We start from the raw sequence: 25,028 nt of genomic DNA on the forward strand, positions 1-25,028 counted from the left end.
GAATTAGCTGTACTCGCCATTCAATTCTCCCATCTCCGGTAACAAGACAAACGAGAACTAAACGGTGTGACTCCACCGATCGATCGATCGAAAGAATTAGTTTTATTTCGAAAAAGCTCGGTAAGAGCTAGCTAGATGAAAGTATATATCCGACAGTTACGTCCGGTGTTCGATAACGATCAAGTGATTTATATATGTATTATATTTGATTACTATCTCTTTTATTTCTTTCCTGATAGAATGGCAAAAATAAAAAGAAAGAATATCAAATTTCAATCGAACGATCGCGTTAAAACGAACGTTTGCTTTAAACGACTGTAAAATTGTTAACAAATCGCAACGTAAAAATATATTTTATATTTTTATAATGAAATATTTAATAAACGAAGTGTTTGACAGAAAGTGCACGATAAAATCGAGAAAGAACTTTCAAAATGATGTTGATATCTCTGCTATACTTTTTCTTTTTAAAATATTGATATAATATAAATAATTGAATGAATAAAATATGAAAAATTATTTGTTGTCTTCGCGTTTAAGAAATTGACAATTTACTTATTATTCGAACAAATGCAATTATTACACTATAAATTATTACGAAAAGAAATAAAACTTACGATAAAAAACCGACGATCAATTTTGAAATAATAAAATCATATGAGTTAGAAAGAATAAACGCGTGTAAATAAAGAAAATTAAATTAGTATACGTCTTGAAATTTACGTAACGTTGCATGAAGGGGTTAATGAGTAATCACAAATACGATAATAATATGATTTGACTTTGGAAAAGTGAATAAAAAGTCGATGACTTAAAATTTCATTACCCTTTTACGCATAAAATTCATGAAAAAAATATCGAAGAATTTGCACGCCATTGAATTAAACGATGGCAACTACTACCACTACTCTCTCACTCTCTCTCTCTCTCTCTCTCTCTCTATCTCATCGATAATAACGACGCCGAGTCGGCAAATCGTCTCTAAATCAACGAATCACATTTTACAGTTTTGTCCATTTCGTAAACTCCTTTCCCCAGACATTCTGGCGTCCAAGTAAATTATCGCATTTCCATGTAGGACGATCAAGCGCATTCGATTAAATATGTACATATTTTAACGCAGAGATAGAAAGAGAAAGAGAAATGGAAAGAATGAAAGAAAGAAAGAGATGAAGAATGAGAGAAGGGTTTAAAACCATATATGATATATTAGGTATATGAGATTTACGATGCAAAACGTTTTGACGTTGAAAGGTGTTAACCAGACCATATTCTCTCACCAGTGTTTCATCTGTCTAGCATAAAATAAAAATAATATCAAACAAAATGAAAGAAAGATGATAAGAAACATGAAAAGCTTTCAAGTATTACATCGTCCCTACGATATACGATAAATCGAGTACGAAGTATCATTGAAAAACTTACGAAAAATGTGTCCTAAAAATAGCTTAACCGTATCGAAAAAAATGATATATTATTTATTATATCGAATATTTGAAGTATTGATATATTGCGAGCTTATACTTTTCTGAAGTAATACTGTAACTGGAAATGACAAATATATTATTGTAATTTTATTAATAAATTAATATTGATTACTTTTTCTTGATTAAGTCATTTTAGTGATACTTCGTATAAATTTATGTAAAAATGTCGACGCAATGATATGCAGGAACTACTTGCATATCATCTTTTAAAATGATATTAGGAAAAAGAAATGATAAGAAGGATAATCAGTATAACACTGAATTATTCATATTTTTCCCATTACTGTCCGAAATGAAAGTTTACTTTTTATTCGGGAAAAAGAATGAACATGAAAATGGTAGGAAATAAATCTGGTGAAATAATAGATTGAAATCATAAGAATAAATGAAGGATTTGCAGAGTAATGATAATGATATGCGTATTCTCGTCTAGTTTCCGTATACATGCGTGTATTATCAGGAAAATATTCATTCAGTCGTTCGAGGGCAACGGAAACAAAGGGAAATGCTGCTCGTAAGAATGCAATTGCTGGAAAAAGCTGCTTCGGCGACGATTGCATCGAACATTTTCTGAATTCCTAAGCAATATTCATTGGTCATGACACCAATGCAATTTACTGACCCAAATTCGATTCTATGCACGAATATATATACGTGTAATGTTGATGAACGCATACGCGAGAGATCAAATCTTACTTTAAAAAAAAATATATTATTTTGGAAGAATAAAACAACAATCAAAAATTTAATCAACTGATATGTAAGCTTCGAAAATAATTAATACAAAAGAGAAATATGAAACAATATTGAATTTATTCGGGATTAATTCTATCAATCGTTTTTTTTTTTTTTTATTTACTATCGAACAATGGAAGGGAGAGTTAAAGAGAAAAAAAGGAAACCTGCTATCAACCAATTTCAATTCTCGTGCAAGGATACAAAAGCATCGAACAATGCCGTGTTAATAGATTCTTCGCGAGTTACAGGTTAAATTAACCATCGTACTATCCTATCTACTCATCCAACTTTACTCATATTTAATGAAAATTCTTTTATTCTTGACTCGGATATTCAACGAGTTTGAATTTCCAGAAAAGAGAGAACAAAAATATGACAAAAAAGAACAATCGTTATTAACTTATTTGAAATCTAATACATTTTTCAAAGACATTTGGAGAACCGAGTAATGTAGTGACAATTTTCAAGTTAATTAAAGCAAAATGACTGTTTCGTTACGATCCTGATCATAAATGTACTCACAATTGTCACATCATTGCGGTCAAAGCTCAAATTATCCTTCCTTGCGGGAATTTCAACTGCGACAAGTGCACGTACATTTCGAATATGCTATTACTTTGCTTTTATAAAAGTATTTTATCATGATATCATATAATTCTATATTATTTCATCGTAAGGAAAAAAATATGTTTGTAATATTAAAATTAAATATATGATAAAAATATTAAATATACTGTCGTGTCTTTATTATTATCCCTTTTACGGGACTGAAAGAAAGATATTAAATATTAAAGATGAGAATATTAGAATTAAATGAAAAATAAAATCTATGTAAAGAAAAAATTAGAAATACAATATTAACGTTTTACTAATGTCCATGCACAAATGCATGCATGTTACAAATTTCTGCGAGATAATGCAAATATATGATTTCTTTATTAAATTATATCAAATTAATATACAAAATAATAATAAATAAATATATGTATAAAAATATAGAACGTTAGTTACCAAGAGAATATCAAGATGTACTAGATTAACGTAAAATTATTTAATTCGTGCAGGATATTGTCGATTCACTATAATGATCTTCGGTATACGATAACTGTACTCGCTTTTAATAACGAAAGAGTTAAAATAGAAAAAAATAAAAAAAGGAATAAATAAATAAAAAAAAAAAGTAATAGCATAGTATGTCAATATTTTCTTACATCAAACGTATATCAAATTTCTATTAAAAAATACAAATTAAAACATACACGCGGAACGGACGGCACCGTATAGCAGATTCGAACCGATTTTAATTTCAATCTTTTCGAGAAAATAGAAGAAATATAGAATTATTCGAAAGATATTTCATTTACGATACGCGAAGCATACTAGAAATGTATATACCGAATTATTGGTCACGCTAGTCATATGCTTTGTCTTTTCCTTATTCCACTTAAACGTTTCCTATATATTTTCCAAAGTGCATTGTCTTTCTATCTCTTTTTCTTACTTTCTCTCTCTCTCTCTCTCTCTTTCTCAATTCCATTAGAAATATTATGTTACCGCCCTCGCGATGAGCATAATCGCCAAAAACTGGAACAAAAGTGGAGAATCTTTCGAGTGAATAATAAATGTTTCCACTAACTTTTAACCACATTGGCTCTGGTTCTAACTCTATCTCATTCCGACGACACGTTTCTATCGAATAACACCCCCCCTCCCGTCTATCAGAAATCCTCGATGACGGTATTCGTCATTTTCAACGACAGACTCGTTATAGGTTTTTTTTTCTTCGTTTCTTCTTCATTTTTGTTGTTGTTGTGTTGTTGGTTTGTTTTGTTTTCTTTTTTTTAGTTATCCCCTTCTCCGCGAATCTTTTTCGTTATCAAATACGTTTTTGTGACATTCGATTAAAATGAAAGGAAAGGAATACCCGCCGGCCCCCCAATCCCCTTCCCTGTACTATAAAAACAATATTAGAGTGCATAAGCAAATTGCAAAAAATAATTCTTAACGAAATGTGTATATGCGTGTACGTGTAAGTGTACTTGAAAATACCGTGTGTACCATTTGCAAATGAAAATTTATTCATTTAGTATGAAATTGCAACGAAACGAGAAAGACCAACCGCTAAGCAGTCTAAGTACGCGAAATATAATATATGAGAGAAAATATCTCTCTTGAGAATTAAATGATACGTACCGTCGTTCCAAACGCTTATGCTCGTTAACGAGATTATTATAGGGAAAATTTAATATACACGGTAAAGAGTAAGTAAGAGAGAAAGAAAGGGATAGGGATAGGGAGAGAGAGAGAGAAATCCTTGATGTGGGATCTTCTCGAAGAAGGGAAACAAGACAGAATCGATTGATCGCGATTTAATGAAATTCGTTAAGGACTTTAAAGGATTAGGTTTTTTTTTTTCTTGCATCTCACACTCCCTCTCTCTCCTTCTCTCTTTCTACCTTTTCCTCTTATTCTCCAAGTTAGACGAATTTTCGAACAAATTTTATTTCCAATTAAGATCGTCAGGTTGTGAGAGAGAAAAAAACGAAGAATACAGTTTGACGAGTCTCTCTCTCTCTCTCTTCTTTTTTCTCTAAAGCTCTAGCTTTTTCGTAATTGAAAACGCGAATCGAATACGCGTTGTAAAATAATTAACAAAATGCTAATTATTTAATTAATTTTTCTTTTTTTTATTCCGAAGCGATAGATGAAAACCTTACTAGCCGATAAATGTTAAAACTATCTAGATTACATTTGAATAATATTATATTATTGTACATTAAAAAATAGTAAAGAAAATTCGTACTATAGAGACGTAAAGAAAATTCGTACTATATATATATATCTGTAAATATTGTTACTGTAGTTACTAGAAAAAAAGAAAAAAAGGAAAATTATACAGTACCACCCCCACCTCCCCCCCCCGATGTATTGTAGGCAATAAAAAAAAAATAAGTGATTTTTCGTAATACGATTTTCTGCGAGAAACAGGACGAATACGAAATGTGTCTCTCGAATATGGGCGTGCCTCTGTACTTTGTGAAAATTCCTAGTTCGAACGGAATTTCGTCTCTCTCTCTCTCTCTCTATTTCACTCGCTCTCTTGTCGCTCGATATTTCAACTTTTATGCTTTTATCGCGAGGCGAGGTAAAACGATCTTGCGTAGAATCGAACCGAGATTAAAGGGAAATAAGTCGAGTGACAAAAAAATTTGTTCAATTTTTCACCGATTAAAAAATACATAATTCGTGGATATACACGAATAATATATAAATAATGAATATAATTAATTGATTAATAATATATGATATATTTATATGAATAATTGTAAACTGCAAAAAATCGTATTCTCATATATTTTATAATATTACAAACAAAGAAAATGACAAACAATTCATTTATCCATTTTTCATATCATACAAATACGAGTTACACCGATTATTTTCTTATCAACAATTTTTCTCATCTAAATATCGAAAAAATATCCAAACAACAAAATTATTTCTCTATTTAAAAATTCTAAAGACAAACAAAATAGAAAAAATATTACTACATAAGAGAAAGAAAATAATTATTCGGCGTATCGTATCGTATCGTATCGTATCGTATCGTATCGTATGCATGATCGATAAAATCAAAAGATTAAATTCAAAGTTTGCTTCTAACAAAGCGATTAATTAATGATTGATCCTATTAGAAACTGTTGTCCAAAGAAAATGAAACTAATTGCTATCTAATATCGTCCGATAAATTACAAGAGATTCATGGAGACCCTTTGAACCCTTTTGTCTTGTCTTGCTTGCATTAATTATGGAACTGCTGTCGATGCATTATCTAGCACACATCTTAGGAAATATGTGCATACGTGCTACGAACGAAAACGTCAATGTGAACGTTGTCTCTATCGATTCTCCTATCTCTCTCTCTCCCTCTCTCTCTCTCTTTTTCTCTCTTGTGAATGTGCCAAACGCAGCATCCTCTCTTTATGTTTCTCTCAGACAAATAGAATGCTGTTAAACATCGACATTTTCAAAATTAAAAAATTCTTAAAAAGAAAAATATTTTCAACTAATCGAAATTTTGTAATTACAATCGAATTTAATAGAAACTAATCGTCCTCCAATGAATCGCGAAAGATAAAAATAGTTGACGGTTAATTTGAATAAAAACCCTCGATCACTCTCTCCCTCCCTCCCTCTTTCTCTCTCTCTCTTTCTCGCGTAAAAAAGAATTTTAAAATGCGAATAATGAAGGACCTGTTTGCTTGGAAAGAAAAGGAAAAAAAAACGGAAGAAAAAAAAACAGAGGAAGAGAAGAGGAGAGGAAAAAAAAAAAAGAAAGATAATAGTCTTGTCGTCTTGATTAATGAAATTCGAGATCGAACTTTGATCTCTCAAGGCCGAAGATCCTGAAGGAGAAAAGTTTAAAATTATCTTAACCAATCAAAGCATAATATAGAGATCACGGTTACCATAGTTACCATCCCCTCTCCTCCTTATCCTCCTATTCCTTCTTCCTATCTTTTTCCCAATAACACGACCTACTATTTTTTATTTCACCATTCTGTCCTTTAATTTCTTTCTCTCTCTCTTTCTCTTTCTCTTTGAAATAGAAAAGGGATTACAAGTTACGAAATTATACTCACGTGATGCGTGACACAACCTTCCGGGTTAGAATAATTAGCACGTTTGCCTGGGCTTTGTGTAACAGGTTGCAACGATGACTTCTACTCATCTATATGTATCATGCTTGCATTCTCATCGTCAATGAACTACTATTATTCACTGAATGCATTATTATCCGTGACTCTACATTACAATGTTTTAATCAACTATTAGATCGTGTGTCTAGACTTATTTCATTATTTATTAACAAACAACTTAACTTTTAACTTAACTTGTATATACTTATACAAATTAAATTTTGCATAATTAAATACGAAACAATATATAATATAAAATATTTCAAATTTTTTTTAATACAATAAGTATACCCCTAATTACTTTCATTTAATTGGTTTATACGATTGGAAGTTATTTAAGTGGAAAAAATATAATAATTCAAAATTTTACATAGACAATTATAAGGATAATTAGAATAAAGAGAGAAAAAAAATCACGAATTAGATATAAAAGTACAAGTTAACATTTTGAATATGAGTCTGCGTGTATGTGTGTGAGTGTGCACGAGAGAGATCTAAAGGATAGAAGAAAATGCAAAACGAAATCACGTCCTAGGAAGCTCTTAATTCCAAAAACCATAATGACATTGGACATGCCAGAGAGTTGGAAGGAAAAAAAAAGAAAAGATAGGAAAAGTACTTTTGAGAGTAAAGTTAAAGAGAAGAGAGAGAGAGAAAGATAGTGGGTAGGGGGTGGGGGGGGTCGAAAGAGGGAGAGAAAGAAAAAAGAAAAAAGGAAAAAAAGGGAGAGTCATATGTACAACTGGTTCTTCTTCTTTCCCTCATCGTGGTATCGTTTCGTTACACGAAAACCCCATTTAAGTGTTCACACTGAAGAGATTACTTTGAAAACTCTAATTTATCGTAGCGCATCAAGTGCTTCGGTTGCAAGAGCGCATTATGTCTACGATACCACCCCCATTAGCACTGACAAAAAGGGGATGCTATGCAGGAAATGATAAAGAAAGGAAAAAAAAAAACGATCAAGAACAACAAAAATAAAATAAAAGGAAGCGAATCTTTTATGAAGAAAATGTCCTCTCGATATTTTTTTCTTTTTTCTTTTTTTTTCTTTTTTTCCTTTCTTTTATCTTCTTTGCCGTCGTGCATCTTGGCGAATCGAACTTGAGAGAAAGAAAATGGACGAATGAGAAAGAGAGAGAGAGAGAGAGAGAGAGACTTTATGAAAACTCGTCGATACATCGCAAACAGGTTAAGCTCGAAGTAGAAAGAAGTATATCGAGCGTGGATTTTCTTTCATTCGAGACTTAAAAGAGAACCCGGATCGTTTGTGATTTCCAGCCACGTACCGACATTTTATTCGATAAATCAGTTTTCGATGTAAGTATGTCGGTACATTCAGTTCAACGAAAAATAGAAAAGAATTCGTTACTCCGCACATGTGACATTATATTATTATTGTTATGTGTCCCTTAAAACGTTAAATTATTCTTATCTAATATACAATTCGTTTTTGGAACCGTTATCTTGCGAATATGTGTATATGTATACGTACGTGTGTGTATTTCGTGATGTATTATAAAAAAAAAAAGAGGCATAAAATTCATAATTCCCATCAAATCAAACAAGGTGAGTCAAAAGTTTACAAGTGGGCCAAAAGTTTTTACCAGACTTTAAAAATCAATTACTACCTATCGAGACTCTTCTTACACTAATTTTCTTTTTTTTTTTTTCTTCTTTTTATTCGCATTGCAAAAAAGTTTCCACGCTTTGTAGTTTGAAAATCTGAACGGAAAAGAAAAAAAAAAAGAAAAAGAAGAGTAGGTTGCCTAAAAAAAAGTCTTAAGGAAGAGTAATTGATTTTTAAAATCACTCGCGAACTTTTTTGACTCGCCCCTTTTAACTAACGCCTTTGCGTAAAATTTAATTAATGTTACAAAAGGTTTAGCTAAAAGTACGAATAAATAATTGATATATGTTATAATAATTTAAAAAAAAAAAAAAAAAAAAAAGAAAATTCGTAAGAAGATTCGTAACTAGTCTTTAATAAAAGGTATTAAAGGTATTATTTAATAATAAAATCTAAGGATGTATATACATAATAGATAATGTTGAATAATTGAATAAATAGTCTCGGCTTTGAATTCCGCGTGAAATCGCGCGAGTCTCGATTTTCTACAACGCGAGAGAGCCATTTCGCGGACCGTTGGCATTGTCCTCGTTATGCATCGTTCGACACGACGTTCAATGCAACCTTTGAATGCTCGTTAAACGTTATTTCGTATCTCGTTGATTCTACCATTCTCTACCCTTATCTCGCAACTTGATAATAGAAGCTGTTTCAAAAATATCAAACGATCGGATAATACTTGTCCTAAGGATTTCAAAAATTTACAATAACGGAATATCTATTTCTATGTTTAGATAAATCATCAAAATAAAAATATAAATTAGTCTGCTATAAAAAGTCTGTATAAAAAGTTTTGATCGTAAGATGAGAAATAATTTTTACAAATAAAAAATCCTCGTAATTATATTTAACGCAAAATTATGTGGTCAACCTGAAAAATAAAATATATTTTCTTAAAATATATAGTATAGCATACGCATGCACACACGTAGACACAATATTTCATTTATAAACATATAAATAATCTATCCATCAAAAATGGGAAAGAAACATTATTAAAGTTGTAAGAATGTCGCATCATCTAATTCATTTTAAGGATAGTTTTGACTGTATATATGGTAAAGTACTTATTTTAGTGGACGTCCGAATCGAGGTTGATCCTTTGGACGTTACTCGACTTGCCGACAACGAGAGTCATTCCTTATCCCGACACCTCTTACCTTAAAACTTTTCTACTAGTTCGCCTATCGTCGTAATAATAAATATTGTCTCTGACAATCCTCGCCTTAGCGAACATGGATGGTACGATCGTGAGTCGGTAAAAACATTAAGCGAATAGGAAAAAGAGAAAAAGAATGTTCTCCTTTTATTATCACCAATAATTCTTTCTTTCCACTTTCTCTTTCTACTTCTTTTTCACCGAAAGATAAGGGCTTATCTCCTATCCTGCATTTAACTTGCCGTTTTCTTCAACTTACCGATATCGAGTTTGAAAGTTTCTTTAACGGATAGGGGAAGATAAATAACTCGAATAATTCATCGATGAATATTAAATCTATCGTCGTTTAGATCGTTCAAAAATCTTTACAAAATAAAAATGTCCCTCTTTTTTTATAAATAAATCTAACAAACTACGATCGTATCAAATAATTATAAAATAAATGGAAGTTGAGAAATCATCTTTTTAATTCTATGAAAACAAAATTGTTATTAAGTTTGAAAAATTAATTCGTAATTATATATTGAAATTAATAAAGAGTAATATTATAAATAAAAAATAACATAATTAAATATGCCATTTATTTAGGAACCAACCCAATAATTATTTAAAAATATGATTTCAATATCAAATAATTTGATTATAAAATATCGTATTAAGTTCGCAAGTAATTTAACTCGATATATATTCTATAGAAATTTATTATGTATATTTTTGTTAATTTTCTAATTTTTTAAATATTAAATTGGTAATTATTAATGTAGCATGTTTTTAAATTACCAATTAAAACCATCAACCGAGCTACATTACTCGATAATTAGTACACCGATACTCGCTTTTCATTGATACATATATATGTACCTAAATATATTGCTCTCGACCCTTCCTATGCTTTCTCGTTTTTCGTGTTACTCTCTCACTTCTACTAAAACATGAATACTCGTATAAGTTTCGCGTTAAAGGTAATAAACGCTTAAGAACTTCTCCATCTTTCGTGATTTCACGATAATTTAATACACGAAACGTTATTTTTTGTTTCATTCACCCAACAAATAAATTTTATCGAATACAATTATTAATTACGTTACACCTAAAATGTCTTGTCGGATAAACAAAAATAATAGAAAATAATGCACTCGCTGTATATGTGTTTTTATGTCTTAGATTACACCTGTTGAAATTAAGTAGATTTTATATCTTTATCGTCGCAATTGTTAATCCTCTATAATATAATTATATTATTCGTGTGTAGAAAAATATATATATATGCATGCTTGAAAAAATCATGCAAGACTTAATTTATAAAATAAAATATACAACTTCAAATAGTCACATAGATGGTCAACAACGTGTTATACGAGAATCTACCCTATATCGAAAACCCAAATAAAAATAAAAAAAAATAAAAAAAGGAAAATAATTTTTAACGATCGAACGATAAATTGTTACAGTTGCGGAAGCCAGTATCGACACTCTCGATTCCGGGAGCGATGAAGAACAGCGGTGGAAGTGGTGGTGGTGGTGGTGGTGGAGGTGTAGGAAGTGGAGTTGGTAGCAGTGGGGGCGCAGGAGGGGGTATCGGAGGTACCGGTTGCGGAAGTGCCGGAGCTGCGAATGCTGGCGAGGATGCAGGAATTGCACTCGTTGGTGTCCATAGCGAGTATCCGCGTTACGTTGACGATAGGGTACTAGGAGGTGGCCCTATGAAGGGACCATCCGGAAGTATCGGACCTGGCTCCAAACACAAACCCAACGTCGGTTATCGTCTCGGAAGGCGGAAGGCACTTTTCGAGAAACGCAAACGCATCAGCGATTATGCACTAGTTATGGGAATGTTCGGCATCATTGTCATGGTCATCGAGAATGAACTCTCCAGCGCCGGCGTTTACGGGAAGGTCAGTACTTTTTATAATATATTTTATTTGATATTTTCTACTTAATATTTCGTATATAATTAATTTTTATAAAATACAATTTAATATTTTGTTAGCCTATTTTTTCGTTTAATTAGTATAATGATTAATCATATTTAAAATATTAATTAATAGATAGTTATTAATCAACGTGTACATATACCTGTGTATAAACGACGAATTTGTTCAATCCAATCCGTATCCAACCGTCTTAGATGAAAAATCCCAGAGCAACGCAAAAACACGTGCGTTAACGTCGAGCGTTGAACTTGAAATGATTTTTGTCGAGTATACGTATGTTTATATCGATAATATCCTTGAATACGCGTCATCAGAAATTCTAGGAATTGATAAACACATAAAATTAGACACATTTATTTCAACGTATACTTTATTTATTCGCGCGTGTTTTCTTCCTCCGTATATGCGCCAGTTGTAAACACTTTTTTGTTTTATCACGTTCGCCGTTTTCTAAAAATTTACACGCCCATTCGAACTAGTTGATTTGATTTTTACGTTGCAACGCGAACATTACTATGCTTTTTTATTTTTCTTTTTTACTTTTAACGTCAAGCGTGACAAACGCGGCTGCTTTTCAAACGGTCTAAATTCAAAAAGCGAATAATTGATTTTTTATTCGTCGCTCTGGCAAAAAGAATAAATTCAGAAAACTGGAAACATTTTTCGATGCACTTTTTCTTTTTTTTTTTTTTATAAAAATTCACCGAAGACCGAGTACGACCTAAATTTGTTGACAAAAAAACTATAATCGATGTAAGACGACATTTTTATTCGTGCATATTATTCATTGTTTAGAAGATTTATTTAAATTGAATTGAAAGCAATTCTCATTAACAATAAGTTACCGAAAGGAATTTCTTAATAGCACGATCTATTACTACTACCTCGTATTATACGAAAATTCCGACAACTACTTAAGATAATTATGTTTGAAAGTTTTCTTCTCTTCTAGATCATTAACAATGATAACGTCCGTTCTCTCGCGCGTTTTAACTAAAATAACAAGAAGTAAAGTGTTAAAAAATAAAACGAATAAGAAATGAATTTGCTTCGAGAAGTTTCGTATGAATTAAACAAACGTATTTAATCTTGACGCGAGACAAAAATATAATAATTTATCATCGATCATCGTCTCTCGATTTTACGTTTGTTTTATCGAATGAAAAATTAACTCGCGTGTAAAATTTAATTATACATAAAAATACATATACGTATACGAATTTAATTAAAAAAATTCTTAGATATAATATTAAAAATTTTTAAATTTTAGGCTAATTTTTTCCTGAAATCCACAAACTTTCGACGAGCCTTATATAATTAATTTTACACAAGTTAGTTATCGATATAATAAACCTATATACACATATATTACCTATACATATTAAACCACAAACTTTTAGCCTATATAGAAACTTTTGATTAACCCTCCTATAACTAATGTTCTCACGAATTAGTTATATAATATATAATAGAATATAATACATAGAAATATTATATATATATATATCTCATTCTTATATACATATAGAATTAAATCTGACAAAGATCGGACTAATGTCACCAAAAATGAATGAAACTTTGAACTATGTTTTCTCTATTACCGCGTCTCACTCGAACCTCCCTACCTAAATCATTCTTTTTCAAAGATGACATCGCGAGATTTCTCTTTGACTTTGTGGCCCTTAGTGATCCTTACAAACGACGCGTCGTATTGATTTTCCCGTCTTCTACATTAACGTTCGTCTACCCTGATAGGATTTACTTCGGACGGCGACTAAACGAAAAGAGAAAACTAGTTTCCTTTCTCCGAACTTTTCGGATAAGCACGAAGCGACACTTAAGTAGAAGCTTTATTGTCGTCCCTGTTCGTTCATTCTCTCTCTTTCTCTCACTTTCACTGTCTCTCTCTCTCTCTCTCTTTCTCTCTCATATACACTCTTATTCTTCCCCCTTTTTTTTCTATATAAAAACATACACACATAGTTTCGTCTCCAAGGCACGATCTTTCTCGAGAGGAGGAGGAGTCTAGCATGTATCGAACGGATAACCATATCTTTTGAAAAATATATCCTACGTGAGAAACGCGAATGGATCAGAAAGAAGTATTTTCGTTGAAATATCCTACCTAATACTTATTCTTTACACAAAATCCTTTTACAAGATCCAACAAATCCACTTGTAATAGTCCCAAAAGGATTTTCGATAAAAGTAACGATAATGATAATGATAATAATAAGACGTAAATAACATTAAAATTCTCGATTTTGTAAAATCCTCGTCCAAGGGTCTGCAAAAGATTAGCAATGAAAGAAAAAACAACATTTAGAAAAAGTATAAAATCTAAAAAAAAAAGGATACGATTATGTTACAAAATTCTCTTTCTTTTTCTTACAATCTCCAAAGAATTGTAATAATAATAATAATAATAATAATAATAATAATAATAATAATCGGAACTCGCGTTTAAGAAAACTTTTAACGACCGGAAAAATCCCTATTCGACTAAAAGAGAAATGCGAAACGTAAGTTCACTTCATTGGTTTTGAAATGAAGTACAAGTGAATACGTTTTATACGATCCTTGTGTGAAATATATGCGATGTAGTGAGACATTTTTCCTCCTTCTTTTTTTTCTTTTGTTAAATAACCGAGAAAAATCAAGCTAAAGAGCCAAAAGGAAAATATCTACGGCGTCTGATGTACTTTGTTGATCGGAACAATCTTTCTTCTGAGTTTGTGCCAAAAACTGGGAAATGGATTAACAATATCGATAGATATAAGGATAGAAAAGGAACAGAAAAAGAGAGAGAGAGAGACAGCTTCGTGTGTTTGCCTTTAAAAGACGACGGTTATGTCTCTATTTACTCTATTTTTCTCTATCGAAAACGGAATTCTGCGCCAAATCATACATGAGAATGTAGAATCTTCTTGTATTGGTATAATATCAAAATATTATATAATACGTGTAGACTATATATAGTATATTGACATAGTTCCTAAATAATATCGTCATTGTGCTTATCAAAAATAAATTAAACTCTAATGGATGTATTAAAAAATTTATTTTGTATTTTTTTTGCGTGTTCGAATAAAATTTAAGATCATATCGTATATCGGATAATATCATATTCTCATATATATATATATTGGTTATATTTATTAAATATTATCAATTTCTTATCTATTTAAATATAAATTAAATTCGAAGATACGTATCATTCGTGACTTTACTTTTCATTTTGGACATTTTGAAAGCAATGTTCTGTATATGCACTAGCTGCGTTAAATGTATATATTCATTTACATGAATATACACACATATATATATAACTGTACTTCTACATGCACACATAGTTACATAGGTCGACTTGCAAATCGGAGAATGAAACATTCCAAGAAACCGAAACTTGGTAGTATGTACCAAGAAAACTCTTGGCATTCGTGAGAACGCGAAAGACCGTCAAGAAAGTGCATTACGTTCCTTCTCCGTGAGAATAAAGGGAACGTGAAAGAAGAACACTCCTTCTTCTCACACGCCGATAAATATATCGAGCTTTTCACGCTTTCTTTGTGTTCTTTGTATCACCGTGTGATGTGGATATATAGACATGTATGCGTGTGATCTTTTTTTCATCTTTTTTAAAAACGCTCAAAAGGACCAATTCTTCTTATTATTATTCGCTTTGACACTGTGAAAGAAAATTCAATTTTCAAATGCTAAGAGAAAATTCTGTCTATCGAAAAAAAATTTTGTGTTAAATTTTGTATAATTATATTAGGCTGCTATTTATCGGGTCAGTATTTTGTAACTATGTGTTAATTGTTATAAACATATAAATATAACAAAAATATTCCCTTTTGTAAAACAATCGAATTCGCGTGGTAATTTTCCTGTATTGTAATCGTTTTGTTAAGTAGTACAAGTCAAGCATCTATGCACGGTCAGAAATTTAAATAGTAAGAGTCAAGGTTTCAAACGCCAGATATTTAAGTAGTACAAGTCAACCATTTATACGTGACCAAACATTAAAGTAGTAACAGTCAGGGAATCTACACATGATCAGACATTTTGTCAACATATGAACGAAAAGAAAAAGAAAGAAACATTTTATAAAAAGTAACAAATTGAAATCCTCGAGCGATTAATAAGAGAAGAGTTATAAATGAGACGCAAAATGTCATGAAAAAATAAAACGCAATGTAAAAAAGTAAAAGGAAAGAATTGAATCACACGTAACAACAAGTACTGCGCAGATAATTACGACGAGAAGATTTATAAATGAAACCAAAAATGTCAGAAAAGTTAAAGAAAAGTAGAAAAGAAATATAAGCAAGTAGTTACAACTAATTAACAACTTTCAAATATTATTTGTAATTATCTATTTTATCTTTATATTTCTTTCCGTCTCCGTTTTAATGATACCAAGAGAAATCCTTTTGTTTGTCCTTACAATTAGTACTTAATCCATATCTCTTTTGTTTTACTTCGCGATGAATCGAAATTACTCCGAGCCATGAAAGAATGTATCTCGAGGATAACATCATGAATAAATAAGAATATATATATATACCTACATACAGATATCTCTCTAATGGTAAGTTCTTTCTGAAAGAGATAATGAGACCAATAAAACCTTCTTTTTTTTCTATTTCTTTTTTTCTTTTTCTCCTTATTACACAGCAACCATTCTCAATCTTTGCTCTCTTCCCTTTTACCTTTTACATTTAGTATCATAGAAGTATTACGGAACATCTGCGTATTCACTAACATCTACTTTATATAATATCGATTTATACAATTTCATTGACTGTACACAAATTAATAAAAAAAATCATAAAATTAAATCTACATCAGGTTGCGTCTAAATTTTTGTAATAAAATTAATACATATTTGTGTTAAGATTTGTTTAAGAAATGTTATCATATAATGTGATAATAATCATGCAATATAACGTAATTATAATTATACTGATTTTATTTGAAGACACGTTTTTATTTCAAAGACAAGATTTTTCTGTCATTGATATTAAAATTACCGATAAAAATCTTATAATCAAAATGATATTTATTTATCGAATTGTTCCTCGCATTCAGCCAGGTCGTTATCTCGTATTCTTTGTTTTTCTTTTAAAACGGTTGGCAAATAACAACTGGATATAAAAACTATCCTGTTGTCAGAGCATCATTGTTCTAGTGACGGGAGAAGCTTTACGGGATTATTCGTTCAAAAAACGAAGGTAATTAAACAAGAATACTCTCGTAAACAAACAAAATCACGTCTGCTTTCTCTTTTCTCTTTCTTTCTCTTTCTCTCTCTCTCTCTCTCTTTTTGTCGGCCTGCAAAACATAATTGAATTAAACAAATCGATTGTTCACAAATGTTTCAACATTCGTGAAAATATTTGTGTTGGTTAATAAATAGTGTTGGAATTTTCAGTATTTTATACCTGAGAGAGAGAGAGAATAATTACTAACATTATTTTTATTATATATTCCAATAACTCAGTAACTATAATATAAAAAGAACACAATACAATATATACAAATATTTATAAATTATAATATTTTTCATAATAATATCTAAATAAAATTAAAAATATTACAAATAAAACCAAAATATATATACGCAAAAATATCAAACACACATATACCGAAGCTAATGATTCTTCATGTATAAACTTTTGCGGTGGTTACGTTAGCGCTATCATCAAAATTTATTTGAAAACATTTATTGGTGAAGTTCGAGAAAGAAAGATAAAATGAAAGTCGCAGTGGAGAGAGGGGTGGAAGGATTGGTGGTGATGGTGGTGGTGGTGAAGAGGGTAAAGAGGGTTGAAATGACGAAAGATGAAACTGATCGACGGCAGTTAAGGAGAGGTTAAATAACGTACTCCTCCCCTGTTTCTCGTCCCCTCTGCTCCTCGCTAAAAAGTAAGAAAAAATATCGTAGAAAAGAAGAAAGTAAGAAGAAACTGGAAAAGATAAAAGGGAATCGCGATCTTTTCTCTAGCAAAGGATCAGCGCGCACACAAGATTCCCCCGCACAAAGGAAACCTTCTGTTTGCTTCCTTCTTCATTCTGTGGACATGTTTAATGGGAATCAACGTTAAGAAAGAGATAACGAAAGACTCGAATTGCTTAAAAGAAATGAAAGAGAGAGAACGAGTTATCAAATCTATCGAGAATGTTATTGTCACCTTGAATATTTATAAAGGATAATTAAATCTATTAAAAAGTGTTTCATTAAAAAGATCAACGACGAGAAATTGAATAAACGATTATATCATTTTTTTTTCTTTTCAGTTCTTTTTAATTATTATCTTTTCTTTTTTTTTTTTTTTTAATCAAAATTCATTCATTAAAAATAACATTTGTTATTTGAGAATAATTCATCGTAAATACATTTAATTAAGAAAAAAGATCTAATGTTTTTCACTTAAAACGTATTCGTACTATGGTAAATAAGATAAATTAACAAATGAGCTCGCTAATCACCCTGATTAAAGGGAAGAGAAATTATTCCGGAGAGATCTTGATTAACAAAAAGCATCGAGGGTAGAAAATACAAAAGGACGGGAGAAGACGTCTTTTTACAAAAGCTAGTACGTTTATATCAAGCTTTTGTTAGCTTCTTATATTATATTTATACAAATTATTCAATTGTAATGTAAGATAACGAGGAGTGCGAGAGGAGGGGCCAAATGTTTTCGAATACATTTATCGAAATAATTATAATGAAAAGGAGAGTGATGGTATAGAAAAAAGAAAAAAAAGGTGGTTCACAGTGTTTTAAGTAAAATCTTTCTCACTTTCTTTCTTCTGTAGTTTTTTTTTTTCTAAAAGTGAGAGAAATAAAAAATACGATTGAAGAAGATAATAATACACGGGAAGGGGGGAGGAAGTAGATGAAACTAAAACGAATACGAACTCTCGCGTGCTCAAATCATCGGTAAAATTAAGTCTCTTTCGTAATAAAGCTTTTTTATTGTAACAATTTTCAACTACGAGGAAAAGGTGGCTGAATCAAGCGCGAACGAAGCGAAATAAAAACAAAATAGCGAAAGGATGAGAAAGAGAGAGAGAGAGAGAGGGGTAAAAAAAAAAGAAAATAAAGATCCCTCTTAACTTTCGCACAACTCGCGCCATTCAGCAACTTGTTTGTTTTCACGGCTCCGCTCTGTTTTTTCTTTTTTTTTTATTTTCTTTTTCCTCACTTTCTCTCTCTCCGTCTCTGTCTCTGTCTCTCTCTCTTGTTTTCTTTCATTTTCTTTTACGAAGAAATAACCGCAAGTGGCTCTTTTCAGGACGATTCTTCCGCAGCCCGAATCTACGAAAATTTATTCTTATACTCGCTATAAAGGATAAAAGAAATTCTTACTTTCTACTTTTATACATTTAAAAGTAAATTTCAAAAGAGATTATAACAAAGTAAAATGTGCTATTCAACGTTTTTTGTATACTACTATTTTCACTACAAAACGAATTTTTCCATTCTATCTCGTTGATCATAGGTGCAAAAAAATGCATCAATCAGTTGAGAAACTTTGTCAAAGAAAAACTCATTTTCTCTCAATTCAACGGTTGTATATTGCTCAGGAATGCGTTATTTTTTATTTCCATCGAATAAAATCACATTTATGCGAGAAAAAGAAAATGTTTGTTTTATATTCAAAGTTCGGATCTATATGTTTTAATAATAAAAAATGAGAGAAAAAAAATCTCTCGAAATAACTTTGAGAAAATTAATTTGAAATGTGCCGATGAAAAAAAGAAAAAAGGAAAAACAAAAAAAAAATTGCAGATTTTATTCTCGAGACGTCGTCAATGTTTCGCTTAACGTGACAAATAGAACAACCAATGTTCCCCCTTATACTTTCAATACACGTATGCATAATATTTAGATATACAATACACGAATATACATATATAAATACATGCAAATCCTAGTTTCAATTATTATACGTATTTCCAATCAGTCTTCTCTTCACAATAAACATGACGATTCTGATATAGAGTGCAATACAAGTTCTGTTATATCTCCGATATTTTCTAATAAACGAGATTGCCTATTTATATTATAATTAGTATACTACTTGTCGACGAGAAGAATGACGAAAAGCATGACACAATATTATCATCTTCAACAAAATTCTCACCAAAAAATAAAAAATGTTACGTAACATAAACCAACTTCCAAACCTTATAATATATTTCTCAACATGTGTAGTTCTACATTAATGCGAAAAAAAAATATATATATACGTTGATATCACCGAGAACAATTAGTAAGGTAAAACGGAATGAAACTGATGCAAAACTCGTGAAACTTAAGATACGTACATATTATACATAAATCATGACATATTTCAATGTATACGAAAGCTTTTACAGAATAATCTCAACAACAACAAAAAGGATTTATGAAATAGAAAAGGAAATATTTGAAAAAAAAAAAAGAAAAGAAAAATAAAGAAGAGAAAAGGCTTCAAAGCAACGTCTTATCTTTTCCCAACGTCTGGTACAAGACCTTCTACTTCCTATTTCCTTTCGGAAACATACCAGTTTCTTTTTCGCAATATACCCATCATCATCACAATTTCACTCAAAAGATACAATCTTTTTCTTCGAAGATTAATTTTTCGGTTAGCTTAGGAACAAAGTCGTCGGTGCCATTATTCGACACAAAAAGAAGGCTAGAAAAAGGGAAAGAGAAAAAGGGACTTTACGTTTCGACTGGTCTACTACCCTATCCTTATGACAGAGCTAGTAACAAAGAGACATCTTGTCGGCTTGGACAAAAAGATGATCGTTCTTTAATTTTCCACTACAAGCGATAGAAAAAAAGGAAAGGGAGAAAGAGAGAGAGAGAGAGAGAGTGAAAAAGAGAAAAGTCGATACAAAGGGTCCGCGATTATTTTCTACTTTTTTTTGTCTCTTACTCTTTCGTTCTTTCTTTCTTTCTGTCAACGAGATTACTGGAGGATAAAAAAAAAAGAAAAAAAAGAAAGAAATTATATTCGCGCACGAATTAATATTTCAAAGGTAAATTGTTAAGGACAAGTATTTCTACAGGTGTATTTGATTTCTTTTAATTCTGTCTTTTCAACGGTCCCCACCTTTTAGCATTCGTCGCAATCATTAAAAAAAAAAGAAAAAATTATTAAAAAAAGTCTGAGTTTAAATGGATTAAGAAAAAATCACTGATAAAACCGAGGATCGCATTAATAATCGTCACGAGAATGGGAAAAAGTTGTAATAATAAAAAAAAATGTTTAACGTAGAGAGAGAGAAAAATAGAAAGAGAGAGAGAGAGAGGAAGTACTCGAAATGTCTCTTGTAAAATTAAACCGACCACCTTTCGCGGTAATTAAATTTGCATCGCGTGGTGTCTGCAGTACGAGTCTAGAATTTTGATTATGTTATATATATATATGTACTACTTCGGATAACAATACAACGGACAATGGTGCCTGCGAGCGATAGATCATAGAGCCCTTTAAACGTCTTCGAACTCGTTTATTTACTTGCCTATCGCGTTTCATCGAGGACAGTCGAATCTACTATACATAGATATGAAATATATATATATATGCCTGTGTGTTATATAAATGTATTTGTATATACATACATATATTCCAGATTCACGTATACCAAGTGAGATATTTAAAACGAACCACCTAAATAATTCAATGGTTATTGGTGGCGACAAAAAAAAAATGCTTCAGACGAAATTCACTTGCTTTCGAGGGTAAGAGTTAAAAGTTTTGTCCTTTTTTTACGTGGAAGGTCAATCTCATTTATTTTTTCTTTTTTTAAATAGAGTGATATATTTTTCTACGTAGAATTTAAATAATAAATTTTATGACGCGAAATGCGACGTTAAAATCATACGAGATCGACTACGATGGGACTAATTTTGAATGATATTAAATGAAAAGATATATCAACAACAAAAAATCGAATTAAATTCGAAAACAAGCGAGCCTCGTTTGATACATTTTGTTTCTATCACAAATGACAAGCGAATTATTATTTGGATGATCTGTTTAATGTACCTCACCCGGTATATAACATACACGAGATTAGATAGATAGAATAGATAGATAGATAGATAGATAGATATACACTCCGGTCTCTGCGACAATTTATGACGTGGATACCGCGACAGCTTCGATATATCGGATTTTACGTTTCGATCGAGAGCGTTCGAAAACTACCGCGCGCGCTATCGTAATTTGTACGAATTTGTTTGAATTCTCTAAAACGAAATGGATTATGACAACGGGCAAAAAAAAATCAAGTGGTGTATCATCATTTAAATTTAGGCGGTTATATGAATATACGATCCAATATGTAATATTCACATAATAATATTGATTATATAATTAATCTAAGTAAGTATACATGCACACATATACACCCATACACTTACATCCCCTACATTATGTATAATGTACATATATCTAATATTATGTAAGGTTGATTAATTAAAGTACTTACACAAATACGATTATCTAGATCTATATATATAGTAATAATTCAATGAGTTATCCCTTCATATGCGTACGACGTATGAGTTAATTGATTTACATGCCTCCCTCTCCCCCTTCTCTACCTCTCTTTCGTCAAGCATATTACATCACTTGACCACTTAACGCTTCTAATTAATTTCTAAGTGTATACGTAGGCGAGCTTAGTAAATCCATAATGACGAGAAGAAACGTCAAAACCCATTATACATAATATGCGTGCGTGTATAATATGAATATATGTTTGTATATATTATATCCGATATAAAACTCATTAGAGAAAGCAAAGAGCTATAAGACAAAACAAACTATGGAATATTCATCCATCCATCCATCCATCTACCTATCTATCTATCTATCTATCTATCCATCTCTTTCTTCTTTTGCTTTGTTCCATCCTCGTCGTCATCCCCTCTCTCTCCCCCCCCTTTTTGTTCTATATTTTTATCTCTATTTTCTTTGTTTTTTTTTTTTTTTTTTAAACGCACCTTCAGAATCGCTAACGACGTACAAAAGACGCCATAATTCATAAACAAAGAGCTCAGAGTATAGTATACAGGTATATATATCACCTATAGCATTAACGGACACCGAAGAGAGACTTTAAGACGCGGATGAGGTCGTCATAGCGACGGCATGATCTGTTCCTGCGCATGTCGGATTCGACCGGATTCACTGTGCATGTGAAAGAGAAAGACCACTGCTTCGCGGTCACGCCCTTCGAAATTACGATAAACTATCTATCTTGTTAACACGTTGACACGTACATCTTTCTTTTTAAATCTCCCTCGGAAACATTTCTCTTCTCTTTCTCTTTCATTTTTATTTTCTTTTTTTTTCTTCTTCTTCTTCTTTTTTTTTGTTTTCAATTTTTATACAAGAAATTTGATGAAAGGGGAACGATAATTACAAGAGTTAATTAGTACCGGGGGATCTTACGATTTGATTTATTTAAAATTATTTTCTTAAAAATTATATATATACAACAAATTATATTATGTATTAAATTATATATATATGTATAATCTCATTTTTTAGACGATTAGAGAAAATGTCATCACTTTGATCGAGACTAATGAGTTACGAATGAAATATAAGCTAGGTAGATGGTTAATTAACGTGCAGGTGTACGGGAGCGTGTGTGAGATACTATTCGTTCTAGTTGAGAAAAGGTTGAAAGCAAACAAGATGAAATACAAAACAACGAAATATGATTCACTTTTAGCATGTTTCTCCTTCTTCTACGAGAAACTAATTACTATTTCATGTTTTGTTCTTTTACTTTTCTCTTTGATTATCAGAAAGTTTTGCTGATACCGATGCAACCGTATCATTCTATTCTCTTGAAAAAAAAAAAAGAGATAAAAGACAATATCTAGATTTTGATTATTATCCTTCTTAATTGACGAAACAACTATAAATCACATATCGTGGTAGATTTGTGCTAGGAAGTACTTTAATTACTAATAGATAAATAATATATATATATTTACTATTCACGTGCAACGGACGGAAGAAACTTTGTTTCGCACTTCTCGCAAAAGTTTACCAAACGCTCGTGTCCAGACCAATTTAGAATGGCTTCAGCTACATCCTTTCTATTATTCTGTCTATGACAAGAGATAAAACATACCAGCATTGTGATCCAATTTTATACACCAAAAGTCATTATTAAATTATATTCTTAATATTAACGTGTTTATAGAATAATATATATATATTTTGACTATTTTATTTGCAATGATATTTTAAACAAATTATTAAGGTAACGAATATCGATGATTCTTATAACAAACGAAACATTGATTTCAAATTATTACCAATAGTCCAAGTAAGGCAAGGTATTTTTTATCAGACACAATAATTTTCTATCGACTAACGAAGTAGAATAGATAAAAAGAAATTTCCCATGTTGGCAAATACGAGAGAGACACTGAGTTACAGTTATTTCTACGGAAATAGTTGGAAATGGGTAAAAGAAAGTTTTTTTTTTCCCCTTCAAAAACAAATATCAAAAGTGCCGACTATAAATACTAACGTTACTTTACGATTACCTTTGCATAAAGGATATCGATATCCAATACCTCGATATACAAATACAGAATGAAAAACATTGCAGTTAATCTTTCGGCTATGTATCACTGATTAACAACCGTGGATAAAAGAGAGGAAGAAATAATCAAAAGGAAAAGATTTATCGTTGAAATAAGATTTTCTAATTTCTCCCATGAGATGTGGATATATCATCTCTGATAACGCGAACAATCGTTCGAGTTATTTACGAGAACGAGATATCGATTGTTCGAAAGTACTTTGGTCTTAACGTGCAACGTCAATCACGAATGAACATTGAAATAGTGCAACGCGGATATTTCGATGGTTTTCTCTTCGTTTTCTTTTCTTTCCTTTTTTAATTCGACCCTTGTTTCTTTTTTCAACGTCTGGTATTCTGTTTTAATAACGAGTAACGACAATATGAAAAAGAAAGGAAGAGAGAGAGAGAGAGAGAGGAAGAAAAAAATCGAACGAAACAGGTCTGAGGTTCCATATACTTATATAATTTTTAAATCGATACTTTCCTCGATACTGCGACATTGCTTACTCGTCGATATAGCGCAACACGTACAGATAATAAAACTAAAAATAATAAAAATAGGAAAGAACAACAAAAAAATATAAATAACGCGTATACTCGGTTCGAATACACAGTTCAATACACGTTTCGTTCAATTTGTCTCTTTTTCTCTTTCAACGTTGATGAAATTTTAACAGATTGTTCATCGTCCAAAGTTCATCCTTTCGAATCTCTGAAAGCTTTAAAAAAAAGAAACAAAAAGTATAGTTATGCAAA

The 25,028-nt window shown here is 31.1% G+C and overlaps 1 protein-coding gene and 1 long non-coding RNA gene across 10 annotated transcripts in view; one reads left to right on the forward strand and one right to left on the reverse strand.

The window, feature by feature from the left end:
* LOC122520159 overlaps positions 1–25,028 on the reverse strand; it is a 123,878-nt gene that overhangs the window by 87,925 nt on the left and 10,925 nt on the right. Inside the window, exon 1 of one of the 3 annotated variants that reach the window (XR_006304455.1) lies at positions 11,791–11,900. The exons of the other annotated variants lie outside the window; for them this stretch is intronic. This is a non-coding gene — a long non-coding RNA (uncharacterized LOC122520159). Of the gene's footprint in view, positions 1–11,790; positions 11,901–25,028 lie in introns of those variants that run through there. 3 annotated transcript variants of the gene reach the window in all.
* The window catches only part of LOC122520155 (small conductance calcium-activated potassium channel protein), a 143,845-nt gene that overhangs the window by 84,900 nt on the left and 33,917 nt on the right, over positions 1–25,028 (forward strand). For all 7 annotated transcript variants that reach the window (XM_043640158.1, XM_043640159.1, XM_043640164.1 and 4 more), the window contains one exon: positions 11,166–11,609. In XM_043640158.1, coding sequence (XP_043496093.1) covers positions 11,166–11,609 — 444 coding nt within the window. The remainder of the gene's footprint in view (positions 1–11,165; positions 11,610–25,028) is intronic.

Source organism: Polistes fuscatus, unplaced genomic scaffold, assembly GCF_010416935.1.
Source record: "Polistes fuscatus isolate 324 unplaced genomic scaffold, CU_Pfus_HIC Scaffold3, whole genome shotgun sequence".
Taxonomy (NCBI): Eukaryota; Metazoa; Arthropoda; class Insecta; order Hymenoptera; family Vespidae; genus Polistes; species Polistes fuscatus.